General features: G+C 44.8%; 1 protein-coding gene across 2 annotated transcripts in view; it reads left to right on the forward strand.

The window, feature by feature from the left end:
* The window catches only part of TNFRSF11A (TNF receptor superfamily member 11a), a 60,968-nt gene extending 48,541 nt beyond the window's left edge, over nucleotides 1-12,427 (forward strand). For both annotated transcript variants that reach the window (XM_025365470.1, XM_025365469.1), the window contains exon 10: nucleotides 11,890-12,427. In XM_025365470.1, the coding sequence (XP_025221255.1) occupies nucleotides 11,890-12,173 (284 nt within the window). In that variant the 3' untranslated portion in view covers nucleotides 12,174-12,427. The remainder of the gene's footprint in view (nucleotides 1-11,889) is intronic.
* Nucleotides 12,428-15,347: the final 2,920 nt, after the last annotated feature.

Below are 15,347 nucleotides of genomic sequence, written 5' to 3' on the forward strand. Positions count from 1 at the left end.
AATGGCCTCCAACTGCATCCATGTTGCTGCAGAGGACATGATTTCCTTCTTTTTCTATGGCTGCAAACAATTCTTGATGAACACTGAATACCTATTTGTTTTTCAATTAAACCTTTATTGAAGGTCCACTGAACCACAGAGACTTGAAAAAGCCTGAAAAACAAGTAGGGATTAATGCCAGGGTGTGGACCATGTGAAAAGGAATCAATCATTTGAGAAATCCAGGCCTTCCACAGCCTGCCCCCTCTCTCTGACCTGCAGCCTGTTGTTTGTAATGAATCTTGGGGACTTTTTCCCCTGCCTGGATACTCTCACACCCTATCAACACCCCAGCTCTAGGCAACCACAACCAGTTAGTAGGAATTCTGGCTGGGTGCAGTGGCTCACGCCTGTAATCCCAGCACTTTGGGAGGCTGAGGTGGGTGGATCACTTGAGGTCAGGAGTTCAAGACCATCCTGACCAACATGGGGAAGCCCCATCTCTACTAAAAATACCAAAAAAATTAGCTGGGCCTGGTGGCACGCACCTGTAATCCCAGCTACTTGGGAAGCTGAGGCAGGAGAATTGCTTGAGCCTGGGAGGCGGAGGTGATCTGAGATCTTGCCAATGCACTCCAGCCTGGGCAACAGAGCAAGACTCTGTATCAAAAAAAAAAAAAAAAAAAAGTGGGGGGGCGGTGAATTCTCATAGCCTAATCTTTCTAGTATCTCAAAATGTTAAGTGAATGGATGCTTATACATTCATTCATTCATCCATTGAGGAATAAATAGATGAACACGAGACCACTGTATCTTGTTTGTTCCCCGAAGTCACTCTCAGCCTCCCAGTTCTTTGGTCTGCTCTAGGGAGCTGAAGAAGGAGGGGCATGGAAGGGCTGGCACTGACTGCCCTGGGCTCACCCAGTGTCCTGGGCAGAAGAGGCAGAAATGACAGAGCACAGGTGACCTGGTTCATCCTAGCAGCATAGACTCTCCAAGGCCATCACCTGGGAGCCAGGAACACGGGACAGTGAAGACCTACCTGACCCCTCATCCTCCCCTGTCCTCCATCTCCATCCCTGGTCCCACTATCTCCTGAAATGACTGTTGTTGACCATCCATTTCCATTCTGAGAGTATAGAAAAAGATTTTCCTATCCAAACTTACCTCCTCTCCTTTCTTCCCCTCCAGCAGAGGACAGCCTTCTCGCTCTTTCTTCACACTCTTGTTAGAATGCCATTTACTACCTTGCATATCACTTTCAGCTAAATCTCATAAAGGCAGATATGGTTCATTGGCCCTGAATCTTGAAGTTAAAATAGATATTTCATAATTAGGTTATTTGGTGATAATATTCAGCTTTCATTGCTGTAAAACGTCAATGCACTATTTCAAAAGATACGAAAAATGTGGTCACTGTATATACTCTGCTTCATTTCGTCCTGCCTTCCTTCTTTCTGCACTGATAGGGCTCATTTTGGAAGGCTTTGGTCTGTAAGACTTTCTAAGTAATTGTCAAGCATGATTCAGAATGGAAGTATTAAATACTGTTTCCCTTCCCTTATCATCACATACCCAGTTTCTTCTAAATGCCTGAAACAGAACTTACATTTCCATAAAAAGGAAAATCACATGAGAAGCATATGGGTTAAATATAAAATAAGTTTTTTAAAAAATTCCAAAAGAACCCAATGTAGCCTGGGTAGTTTGAGTGTATTTGTGTATATTTTTAGTTCTCTTCCTTGGAAGAAAATCTACATGACAATTTGGTGGTATTATTTGGCATAGTTCTTGTGATTTAATATTCATATGTTAGGCATTTTAAACAGCATAATAAGCTTTTGAGAAGAAAAGTGTGCATTATCTTGCTTAAAAATGTAAATTCTGTCAGGGATTGTGTTCTTAGAACTAAGTTTGTTCTTTCTGCCTGAGAAATACAAATTCCACGGAGCCTGCTCTGTCAAGCATGGACCAAGTAGAAGCATCGTTCTGATTATGATGGGAGACATTATTGATTCATTGTTTCTGTTGACTTACTTGCTATTTTTAACACTCTCAAGTTACCTAAACATTTTTCTGGTTAAGTCACATTAAATATTAATGTTAAGTCAACTAATCCATTTTTTTTTTACGCTTTCTTTTAGACAGGGTTTGGCTCTATTACCCAGGCTGGAGAGCAGTGGCATGATCTTGGCTCACTGCAGCCTCCACCCCCAGGCTCAAGCCATCCTCCCATCTCAGCCTCCCTTGTAGCTGGGACAACAGGCCTATACCACCACAGCCTGATAATTTTTGTGGGTTTTTTTTTATTTTTATTTTTTAGAGACTGGGTTTCGTCATGATGCCCAGGCTGGTCTCGAACTCCTGAGCTCAAACGGATCCATACACCTAGGCCTCCCAAGGTGTGTAGTCCCAGCCACTCAGGAGGCTGAGGTGGGAGGACAACCAAGCCTAGGAGGTCAGGACTGCAGTGAACTGTGTTCACGCCACTGCACTCCAGCCTGGGTGATTAAGCAAGACCCTTTCTCAAAAAAAACAAAACAAATGTCTGATTGTGAAGCTTGTACCCTAACCCACTGCACTGTCTGGGATTACAGGGGTGATCCTCCACACCCTGCCAACTAATCCATCTTAACTGTTAGAAACACTTCCAAATTCCCATATTTACTAAAACTTCCCACGTCATTCTGGCTTTCAAACCATACTTTAGGGTAGCCTTCAAATTCCGTCAGTCATATGGTGTTCAGAGACCTGTAAGATTGGTGCGATAGCCTGAAGGTTACAGTTTTATCAGTGGTATTATAGACGTTAGTCACCAGGTGCTAAGTGTTTTGTGCGTATCATCTTCTTATTCCTCACCGAAATTCTATGGGACAAGTTCCTGGCCCAGGATCATGCAGCTAGTAAGCAACAAAGCCATGCTTCAGGTATCTGATTGCAGGCCAGGGCACCGTGGCTCCCACCTGCAACCCCAGTACTTCGGGAGACCAAGGTGGGAGGATCTCTCAAACCCAGGAGTTCAGGACCAGTCTTGGCAACAGTGGGACCTCTTCTCTTTTTTTTTTTTTTTGAGACGGAGTCTGTCTCTGTCTGCCCAGGCTGGAGTGCAGTGGCCGGATCTCAGCTCACTGCAAGCTCCGCTTCCTGGGTTTACGCCATTCTCCTGCCTCAGCCTCCCGAGTAGCTGGGACTATAGGCGCTCGCCACCTCGCCCGGCTAGTTTTTTGTATTTTTTTAGTAAGGATGGGGTTTCACCGTGTTAGCCAGGATAGTCTCGATCTCCTGACCTCGTGATCCGCCCGTCTCGGCCTCCCAAAGTGCTGGGATTACAGGCTTGAGCCACCACGCCCGGCCCGGGACCTCTTCTCTACAAAAATTTTTAAAAATTAGATATGGTAGCATGTACCTGCAGTCCCAGTCACTCGGGGAGGCTGAGGTAGGATGATCACCTGAGCCCAGGAGATCAGGGCTGCAGTGCAACCTTAAACCACCGCACTGTCTTCTCTTAAGTCAGTGTAAGTGATTTCATTTATTTACTGTGCCTTGGAGAATCCTCAGTGTGTCACAGAATAGGGACAGGCACAGTCTTGGCATCATTGGCTGCTCTGGCTGAGGGAGAGGCAGTAGCTAGGCCTGGCCTGGCCCAGAGGGTTCCACAGGAGGGACAGCAGGATGCACAGTGTGTGATGGTCCCCTGGTTATGGTGAGACCCCTCTCTTCTGCCAGTTGTCTCAGGATGTTACCATTTTTGCTATTACTTTCCTTTGTGGGGAAAGCCTTTTCTTCCACGTGCTTCAAACTTTATCTTTTTTTTTTTTTTTGGCAAGCAAAATAAATGTCAGATAAAGGTCAGAGGCAGCCTCGAAGGGGAACACTGTCAGAAAGGGATCCCGAGGAGAGGAGGCAAGAGGGGAGTAACAGGGCCTGATTTGGCTTAATGGACTAACAATGCCTACTAAAAAACCTCTGGTCTTCATGATTTTAATGTAAACTATTTTTTACAGCAGTTTTAACTTCATAGGAAAATTGAGGGGCAGGCACAGAGATTTCCTGTATTCCTCCTGCCTCCCACACATGCACAGCCTCCCCCACTAGAATGGTACATTTGCTGCAGTCGATGAGTCCACATTGACACGTTGGGGTCCACTCTTTGTGTTGTATGTTCTGTGGGTTTGGACTAATGTATCCTGGCATGCATCCACCGTGATAGTCTCATACAGAGTAGTCTCACTGCCCTGCAAATCCTCCGTGCTCGACTTACTCACCCCTCCCTTTCTCTGAACTCCTGGCAACTCCTGATCTTTCTCCTGCCTCCATAGTTTTGCCTCGTCCAGAATGCCATAGAGTTGGAATCACACATTCTATAGCCTTTTCAGATTGGCTTTGTTTACTCAGCATTATGAATCTAAGTTTCCTCCATGTCTTTTCATGGCTCGATAGCTCTTTTCTTTTTAACACTGAATAATATTCCATTGTGTGGACAGACATGGGGGATTTGTTTATCCATTCATTTACTGAAGGACTCTTGGCTGCTTCCAAGTTTTGGCAATTATGACTACAGCTGCTGTAAACATGTGTGTGCAGATTTTTGTGCGGACATAAGTTTTCAATTCCTTTGGGTAAATCCCAAAGAGTATGATTGCTGGATCATATGTGAAGCGTATGTTTAGTTTTGTAAGAAGTCACCAAACTGTCTTCCAAAGCAACTGTACTCTTTTGCATTCCCAGCAGCCAAGGAAACGAGTTCCTGCCACCCGCCCCCATGCTCACCAGCATTTGGTGGTGTCAGGGTTCTGGATCCGAGCCGTTCTAATAGGTGTGTAGTGGTGTCTCACTGTTGCTTTAATTCTCACTTCCTTGATGACATATGACGTGGAGCATCTTTTCATATGCCTGTTTGCCATCTGGATATCTTCGGTGAGGTGTCTGTTAAGGCCTTGGGTCCATTTTTATCGGGTTGTTTGTTTTCTTATTGTTGAATTTTAAGAGTTCCTTATTTATTTTGGGAAATAGTCCTGTATCAGATATGGCTTTTGCAAACATTTTCTTCCAGTCTGTGGCTTGTTTCTTCATTCTCTTAAGCCTCAGATCTTTTTAGGCCATCTTGGGTAATCCTCATCTGAACCATCCCTCCCCTTTTCATACTCCCTTACTAGCCACCAGCAAGGGAGAGTTCCCTGCTAACTGCAGAGGTCCCCGTTGAGTTTCTCGGCATTCAGTGGGAAGAGTTCCCCTCCTGGGATACACATCAACTGCAGAAACCATAGCAACCACGTTGAAAAGGAGACCCACAGCACCCACCTGATTATACAGCTGCCAACACGGTGACCTATGGATGTCACCATCGCAGATCAGATGTGAACTCTCTGATGTGAACAACTAATCTGTTCTGCAATACAGAAAGCAAATGGTAAGGAATTCTTACTTTTAGCAAGGACAGTTCAGGACTGAGGTATCTTATTAGATAAGGATATTACCAACTAATTCTAAGCCTTGATCTACTCTGGTGCTACATTCAACTCACAGCAGACTTGCGTGATGAGAAATGAGACTGTGGGGTTTAGCGTAGAATTATACAGATGAGTGTTCTAACCGAAGACAAGCATCATGATTGAGGACTTCAGCAGAGCAAACAGAAGTTGGTTAGATTTCCAGAGAAAGTGCCCTTTCAGTCTTCAAGACACATTGAGATCCTCTAGCAAGACAGGGATGGAAAGATAATACTACTATTCAGTGTATTTCATGAATCTCTGTGTCCTTGGGAGTTCCGTGAGCACTGATATTACTTTGTGGGAGGAGGAATGCCACCTTTGCACCTGTGACTGCTTCTTTCCTAGCAGTTTCAAATCTATCGTCTTGTTTGACCCTTATGCTGTCCTACTGGATATTCATGTGCTCATTTGTTCATTTATTTAACAAATGCGTATTATTAACATGTGCTTGCTCCACGCAGTTGCACACCGCCAGGCCAGCACAGCTTGATTCAGATCGGGAGAGCTAGGTGGTTTGTCCCAAACTCTCACCACTAGTGAGGGCCAAGTCTCAGGACAAGACCCAAGAGCTTCTAGACCCCTGTTCTCTCCTCTGCCCCACATTTCTGCCCCTCCTGAATTCAGGCAGCTATTAAGACCTCCATCCCTCTAGTCACCACTTATTCACCTCTGCTCTTCAGAGACTGAAACACCACGATGACATTGATGTCATTAGTTTGCTTTCCGGTGAATCTGGATTATGACACACCATGGGAAAAGAAAGCTGTTCAGCAGTTTTCTTTCTTGAAACAGTGTCAGTCAGTAGAGGGGGAAAATCCCAACCAGAGAAACCTGGCGTGCTCACATGCAGAGCACCTGCAAGCTGGTGTTTGTGATGCAGCCAACCTGGCCTGGAGAGAGTGCTTAGTCAATTCTGCATGGAGAGTGTTGCTTCTGTTACTGTTATTATGGCAGTAGGTACTCAAACTGTCTCCACTCAACCCACAGATTAACCCACACCCACCCAGGAAGCTGACTGAAGCCCATAGCACACTGATTATTCACAACTCGTGAGTCACTCTAGAATACCCAGACCCTTCTGCTCCTACCTGCTGAATGGCCATGTTATCTAAAGTCCATGGGTGCTCCCAATTCTGTGAGTGTGAGCTGATCTTGTCATTTAAAACGTTAACTATTATGTTAACTGTCAAGAAAAAAAATGGGTTTGATAATCATGATTATTTCTGTGAAAACTATTGAATATTGGGATGATTCGGGGAATGAATTGCTAAAACCTTTGTGGTATTGAAGTTGAGGTGAATGAGACAACTGTGAAAGGTGGAAGGAAGAAAACTCTAGAAGGCTTCTGCATTAGACTGCTTTTTGGCAAGTGACTTTTGGTTCTCATTCCATGTTAAAGAACCCGAAACTCGAAATTGTAGGTAAAGCATTCAAGATCCAGTTGGTACAATCAGTAGACCCATCCGCAAAGGACAGGCCCCAGTTTTCCATCAGAAAGTCGGTGTTTCACAGCGAGTGGTGGGTGGCTTGAATATAGGAAAACATGTCACAGGATTGGGATTTCAGAAGCAAAGTGGATGACTTCTACAGCTCAGTTCTACTGAGTTGTAGTAGAGAAAATTAGTAGAGAAAATCTGATTAGCAAACACTTCTGGAATATTGAAAAATGTCCAACTCATAAGATGTTACTTCCGAAAATGGTAGTGCTAGATTATAGCCTCAATGGGGAAAGTTCCCAGAGTAGGGCTCCTAAGAGCTGCCCATGTCTTCAGGACTGGTGACATAACTGGCATAGCCCAGTGAAAATGAAAAATTTCCCCCTTTTGCAAAAATTAATAAGAATTTCATGATGACAATAAAGCATTTAACCCAGCGTGGAGCTCTGCAGAGCATAAGGCCTTGCGCAGCTGCACAGGCCCATGGAGACCACTCTGCTGCCACTTAAGAATTGCCGCGTATTGTGATTGGCAGATCAGTATAACTTTTGTAAAAAAGTTTAGTCTCTCTCAGTTTACCATATCTCTCAAGAGTCACCATGCATGGACTTGACCGAAGGTTGTTTTTGTCATTAATTTTAGCTTCATTAAAGAAACACTTGAAGAATAAACTTGAGAATCTCCTTAATCTTTCTAGGTAACTGGCCTTTACATCTTAATGGTCAGGAATTTTTTCTTTCTTTTTTTTTTTTCAAGACAGAGTCTCGCTCTGTCGCCCAGGCCGGAGTGCAGTGGCCTGATCTCGGCTCACTGCAAGCCCCGCCTCCTGGATTCATGCCATTCTCTTGCCTCTGCCTCCCAAGTAGCTGGGACTACAGGTGCCTGCCACCACGCCTGGCTAATTTTTTGTATTTTTAGTAGAGATAGGGTTTCACTGTGTTAGCCAGGATGGTCTCGATCTCCTGACCTCGTGATCCGCCCACCTTGGCCTCCCAAAGTGCTGGGATTACAGGCGTGAGCCACCGCGCCCGGCCAATGGTCAGGAATTTAAAGGCCTAGTTTTTGTCCTTCCACAAGCCTCATGGCCTTCCAAAAATAATACTCTTTTTTTTTTTTTTTTTTTGAGATGAGGGGGTCACTCTGTCGCCCAGGCTGGAGTGCAGTGGCACAATCACAGATCACTGGAGCCTCAGCATCTCTGGGCTCAGGTGATCCTCCCACCTCAGCCTCCCAAGTAGCTGTGACTACAGGCGTGTGCCACCACACCTAACTAATTTTTTTGCATTTTTCATAGAGACAGGGTTTTACCATGTTGCCCATCTGGTCTCCAACTGCTGGGCTTAAGCATTCGCCCACTTTGGCCTCCCAAAGTGCCAGGTTTACAGGTGTGAGCCACCGCACTCAGTCCCCCAACAATAATATTCTTGGTTCAGTCCATGAAACAAAGGATTCTGAAATGTTTAGATATTTTACTTATGCAAAAGGGTTTGAGGTCCATCTGAAAAAAGAAAACAAAAATGAATATAGGTGCTACAGAATATTTAGGTTATCAGTATCAAAGATACTGTTTGCCATGGAGCAATGGCATGGAATGAAATTCTCAAGATGAAAGACTTTACACAAACCATAGGTTTTACCTGGGTTCAGACTCATCAAAGGTTCTCACAAGAAAAAAGTAAACAACAATGGATTCATGTTGATTTGTTGAAAAATAAAATTTAAAATGGTAGATAAATAATATATACCATGACATAAGCAGATAAATCAGTGAGGAAGATAAAGAAGAGATGAGAGCAAATTCAAAACCATAAATCAATCATGCAGTGGCTGGAGACGTCCTCTGTGTAGTTTCACGTGATACTGAAGAACAACGGAACCAGCAGGCAATGATGATGTAGTGAGAACACCTCATGATGGATGGTTTTGCATTTAATCTCATCTCTTCTTTATCCTCTTCATAGATGTATCTGTTTGTGTCATGGTGTATATTAAAACTAGAGGAACTAGGTCAAGAGTAGTCATACGTCTAAGCAACTTTAAATTGCTTATGTTATTAAATAAACATGGTATGTTTTTAATCAGAATAGAATTTTCATTGTATGTACATTTTTTAAAATTGAATGTCCCATTCCATGTACTTTTTATTTTTCACTTTCACTTTTTCTATTAATGAAGTAGGGATTTCTCAAATAGGAAGACTTAACTGTGTTGCTATGTCTACTTGTCTGTTGCTGCTACGGTAGAAGCCTTTTTATTAGCACTTGGTCAGCAGTTGCTGTGTTACTTAAAAATGTCATCTTATAAGTTCATATCTTAAACTTTTTTTTTACCTAAAACATATACCTTATATTTACACACCAATTATGTTTTAGTATAAGCCTGTATGTACTGGCTGATTATAGTTTCCTGAGCCCCCCACCTGTTTTTTTTGTTTTTTTGTTTTTTTTTTGAGACGGAATCTTGCTCTTGTCGCGCAGGCTGGAGTGCAGTGGCATGATCTTGGCTCACTGCAACCTCCGCCTCTCGGATTCAAGCAATTCTCCTACCTCAACCTCTTGAGTAGCTGGGGTTGTATTTTTAGTAGCCATGGGGTTTCGCTGTGTTGGCCAGGCTGGTCTTGAACTCCTGACCTCAGGTGATCTACCTGCCTCGGTCTCCCAAACTGCTAGGATTACAGGGGTGAGCCACCATGCCCGGCCTCCTGAGCCCTTTTTACATTAACCATACCACCTAATTTCCAGTTTCTATTTCTTCAGTGTGAAATGAGAAGTTACAAGTATTTGAGAGCAAAATCCTTCCGGACTTTTACTATTTCTTTTTCCTGTTCTTTTTCTTCCTTTCTCACTTCTCTGTAGCCCTGGGAACCGTCTCATTGTCATATTTGTGTTCTCGAATATTTTGAGTGATAATGTCGGTGCTGTATATTTTGTTTTGGTTTTCTGTGGGGTGAGTGGAACCAGCTTGCTTCTGCGCCGCCATTTTGAAACCAGAAGTCCTTCCTTTTTCTTTTTTCATAGTTTCCTTGCCTACACCACCACACCAGTTGAACAGTTTGTGGTGGTGGTTTCATTTTGTTTGTGTATGTGTGTGTGTGTGCGCATGCGTGTGTTTTTCAGTAACTCACTTTTATTTGGGTCCTTGCAAAGCATTCACTGTAGTTTTTATAGAAACATTTCCCATTTTTTCTCACTAATATTTCACTGCTTTGCCCAATATTTAATTAAATTTCCTGACGAGTTTATCTGGTGACAACAGACTTGAGAAGGAACTTGGTAAGTGGTGGGAGCAGAAGGGCATAGATACAGTGGTGAGTAGACCCTCACTGGAGTTCGCTGTGTGTCTGGCAGTGTGTGGAGAGGGGGTGGAGAATGTGCTGGGTAGGTGGTAAACAGGAATGCCAGCGGGCCTCCCCCATTGGGGGTTCTTAGACAAGTCCTGCCACTGCCCGTCTTGGAGGACATCCCACACAACTGCCTATGGGAGAAACAGCATAAGGCACAGACCTCCTTCCAGGACTTTGGATTTGTTGCTCATACTTGAAATCCTTGTGTTTTCATGGGCTTTTCCTTGTGTTTTGGTCTTGGCTTCTCTAGAGGTACCCAGTGGGTCAGGGGAAGGCTCCTCAAAGGAATTTCCTACATGCCTATCGGTATTTTAGTCAGGCCATCCAAAACATGCCTTCCAAATTTGAGGAAAATCTCATATGGAGTGGTAACAAAAACTTCATTTTATTCGTATGAATTATTACTAAGCTGAGTCACAATGAAGAAGAAAAAGGTAGTGAATCATGAGGAGCCATTCTGACATTCCTGGCCCCTGATCAAATGGAAGGATTCTGTTTATGATGCTGAGTGTTGGGGCGTTTCTAGATCTGCTTGGTTTGTGGTACTTTCCTAGACCAACGACTAGGAAATTTCTGTCTTTAAAATGGAAGAATCATAAGAGCTAGCAGGTTTCCTAACATTTGTTGGGCTTTCTGTTTGTTTTTCAAAACGTCCGCTGCTTAAAGACTGGCCACATCTAGTCACCCACAAAGAAATGATGATAGAACCCCCTAGGGACAAAACACCCTTCAGAGTTCAGAAGGGAAAAGTGATTTATAGGACTTTTTTTTTTTTTTTCCATTTTAGTTTTGTGAATCTCCTTTGTTTCCAGAAGTAATTTTTTTTTAATGTTAAGGAAGTTGATTAATCTCTACTGAAAGCTGAGCCCACGTGGCCCCATGATCCTCCAGGGCTGAGCCTTTAGGGACCACGAGGAACCAAGGCACGCAGGGTGACAGGGCCTCAGATGTGAGTCCAGAGAGGAGAGCAGACTGAGGTCTCCTCCCTTAGCTGTGCTTGTTCTGTGTTGAAAACACACACACACACACACACACACACACTCTCTCTCTCTCTCTCTCTCTCTCTCTCTCTCTCTTTTGTAACATTTGAATCTCGTCTGTGATTCTGTAATCCTGGTGTGCTCTCTTGCCAGTATCCCGGAGTCCCACATCACAGGCAAATGGTAAAGCATGAGTCTGCCCCTAGGCTTGCTCATTTCTCATCTCTTCTTCTCCCCTCCTTTCCTGTTCCTCTTCTCCTCTTCCTCTTCCTCTCCTCCTCCTCTTTCTCCCCTCCTTCTCCTCCCCCTTCCTCTCTCCTTCCTCTTCCTCTACCCTTTCTTCCTCTCCTCTTCTTCTTCCTCGCCCTCTCCTCTTCCTCGCCCTCTCTTCCCCCTTCCCCCCTACCTCTTCCACTCCTTTTCCTCTTTTCTTCTCCCGCCTCTTCTCTTTACTTCTTTTGTCTTTTTTCTCTTTTCTCTTCTCCTCCTCTCTTCTCTGCCCCGCCCTCCTCCACCTCAGTGGGCCTGGAGGGTGACAGCGTGGTTCCCTGTGGCCCGGGGCTGTGGGAAGCCGGGAAGCCGCCCTCCACTCCTCTCGGGAGACCCGTCCTCCGGGCGCTGACTCACCCTCCCCGTGTTCTCCCTTCCTCTCCCGGCAGGAAATGTGACTGGAAACAGTAACTCCACGTTCATCTCCAGCGGGCAGGTGATGAACTTCAAGGGCGACATCATTGTGGTCTACGTCAGCCAGACCTCGCAGGAGGGCGCAGCGGCGGCGGCGGAGCCAGTGGGCCGCCCGGTGCAGGAGGAGACCCTGGCGCGCCGCGACTCCTTCGCGGGGAACAGCCCGCGCTTCCCGGACCCGTGCGGCGGCCCCGAGGGGCTGCGGGAGCCGGAGAAGGCCTCGCGGCCGGTGCAGGAGGAGGGCGGGGCCAAGGCTTGAGCGCCCCCCGTGGCCCCAGCGCCGACCAGCGCCGACCACCCAGGGATCGATCGGTACAGTCGAAGAAGACCACCGGGCATTCTCCGCCCACCTTGCCCTCCAGGAAATGGGCTTTTCAGCAAGTGAATTGATGAGGACTCTCCCCAGGCCCACGGATGCTCAGCAGCTCCCCTGCACTGGGGCAGATGCCTCCCCTGCCGCCCCTCAAACTCGCAGCAGTAATTTGTGGCACTATGACAGCTATTTTTATGACTATCCTGTTCTGTGGGGGGGGGGGGGACGGTCTGTGTTTTCCCCCCATATTTGTATTCCTTTTCATAACTTTTCTTGATGTCTTTCCCCCCTCTTTTTTAATTTAAAGGTTTTCTCAAAAATTATCCTAAAGGTGAGGGTCTCTTTCTTTTCTTTTGCGTTTTTTTTTGTTTTTGTGTTTTTGTTTTTGTTTTTGTTTTGGCAACCTGGCTCTGGCCCAGGTTGGAGTGCAGTGGTGCGATCATAGCCCAGTGCAGCCTCTAACTCCTGGGCTCAAGCAATCCAAGTGATCCTCCCACCTCAACTTCCGGAGTAGCTGGGATCACAGCTGCATGCCATGCCCAGATTCTCCCCCTCCCCCGCACCGAGACAGGGTCCCACCACGTTACCCAGGCTGGTCTCAAACTCCCCAGCGAAAGCAGTCCTCCAGCCTCGGCCTCCCAAAGTACTGGGATTACAGGCGTGAGCCCGCACGCTGGCCTGCTTTACATATTTTCTTTTGTGCCCCTTCTCACAGTGTTTTGGAGATGACTTTCCCTGTATGTGTTCATTGTAAGCACTTTAGGGAAAAGGCTAAACATGTGAGGCCCGGAGATAGTTGCTGGGAACATGTGGTGGGACTTCCATATTCTGAAAAATGTTCTGTATTCTCATCTTTCTAAAAGAAAGAAAAAAGGAAACCCTATTTTTTTCTCCTGAATGTTTTTAAGTTTGTGTCGGTCCTTAAGCAGAACTAAGCTCAGTATGTGACCTTACCCCCTAGGTGGTTAATTTTTCCACGCTGGCAGAGGCACTCAGGTACTTGGTAACCAAATTTCTAAAACTCCAAGTTGCTGCGGCTTGGCATTCTTATTCTAGAGGTCTCTCTGGAAAAGATGGAGAAAACGAACAGGACATGGGGCTCCTGGAAAGAAAGGGCCAGGGAAGTTCAAGGAAGAATAAAGTTGAAATTGTAATTTGCATTTTCTTTGTCTAGATAAGAATAGCATAAATGGATCCTCTTTTATTCGTACATAATCGTGCATCTGTAGGTTGGCCTTGTAGAAGTGGAAAACATTCCATTTTCCAATGCATTTAAATTTAAAGCCAAACCGCATGTTGTGAATTTAAGAAAACTTCTTATCCTAAAGGTGTCTTTCTCTTGGCATCATCCCCCTTGTGAGAAACCTAGAGGATGGTCCAGATGGAAGGAAATTCCCTGGGTGGTTTTATCTTTTGTTACTCAGTGAGCACTGGTTCCCTGCAAATACTGGAGAAAAGCAAAAATACGCAAGCAAGTTAAAATTAATTTTGTACATCTGGTAGGTTATAAAAGAAAGCACTAATAGTGGTCACTGCCCAGACTTTATTGGCCACAAATGCCCAGCTGAAGAGCATGACTGTGGATCACTGGTTTTTCCCTCCTGCTGGAAATACTGGGGTGGTAGCGGTCAGTTAGGATTTTCAATGGAGAAGCACAGGACAGTTCTGTAATTTATGGGACTCCTTAGCCAACATAAAGAACTGCAGGAAATAACTGCACGGCCAGGAGGACCTGTTGGTGGGAATTTACTGTCATTCCTGCCCTTTTACTTAACATCATCCACAGGGAGATGTTATACAAATGGAGGAAACCATTATACCTTTTGATATGGAATATATTACAGAGTTACAGTTCACAAAGTAGACCTCTGAGGTGAAAACCCGAGTTTCTGCTGTGACTGTCATCTCACTGAGCACTTCGCCTTTCTTTGCTTTTATTTGTTCCTTCTATAAAAAGGCAATAATGATAATTTATAATAGTTTCCCTACCCAGAGATATCAGAAGGATGCTACAGTGAATGTTAAAGTACCTTGAGTTCCTTAAATCAAAGGTGCTATATAAATATGTAAGACTCTACTTTCAGAAAAAGGTAATATTCTTTCCTGCACTGATCCCTACTAATTCTGTATTGATCCAAAGGCAACTATATGCTAAGAAATGTATAGAAAATATAAGTCTGTGTGTACTATAGAGATATATGTGACAAGTATAAACAAAATGAAGCAATAATGAACAGTTATTGGGGAAACATGATAAAGAGATTATATTAAACTTATATTTGACCATAAAATCCTTTTTATGGCTTGCTCAAACCGGACTCACTGTAAAATCATGATCCAGCTTATTGCTAATCTTTATGATATGCTTATTCCTAATCTTTATGGTATGGTGTCAACCGTTCATTTGTATCTTATTGCAGGTTCCCTGGACCATAGATAAGGGACAGAAAATACTTGCTTTGATAATATATATGCTGTTGATTTCACAAAAATTTCTTAAAATACATCCTGGATACCCAGTGAAAGAGCTGAAACAGAAATGGAGTATCGTGTTTCCTACTCACATTTTACCCAGCTGCCAGAAGAATGAATTTCTCAAGATCAGTTTGAATGTGATAGATCAGAACCTTCATGTGGTGGGGAAAATGGGATTCTTTCAGTGTAACCACCCCAAGACTTAGTGGCTTAAAGTAGTCACCATTGGCCAGGCACAGTGGTTCATGCCTCCCAGTACTTTGGGAGGCCAAGGCAGGAGGATCCCTTGAAGGACAGTAGTTGGAGATCAAACTGGGCAACAGAGTGAGACCTCATCTCTACAAAAAATACAAAACTTATCTGGGCATGGTGGTGTGCACCCGCAGTCCCGGCTACTCAGGAGGCTGAGGCAGGAGGATGCTTGGACCCAGGGGTGCAAGGCTACTGTGAGCTTTGATTGGGCCAGTGCACTCCAGTGGAAAAACAAAACAAAAACAAAAACCACCACTTATTTAGCTCCCAATTCTATGGGTTGGATCAGCTTGGGTGGTTCTTCAGGCCTGGTCCCACCCGGCCTGGTTTGCTTACCCGTTTACAAGGACCCAGCTGGTTGGCTGGGCCAGGCTGTGTGCTCTCCACCTGTCC

Source organism: Theropithecus gelada, chromosome 18, assembly GCF_003255815.1.
Source record: "Theropithecus gelada isolate Dixy chromosome 18, Tgel_1.0, whole genome shotgun sequence".
Taxonomy (NCBI): domain Eukaryota; kingdom Metazoa; phylum Chordata; class Mammalia; order Primates; family Cercopithecidae; genus Theropithecus; species Theropithecus gelada.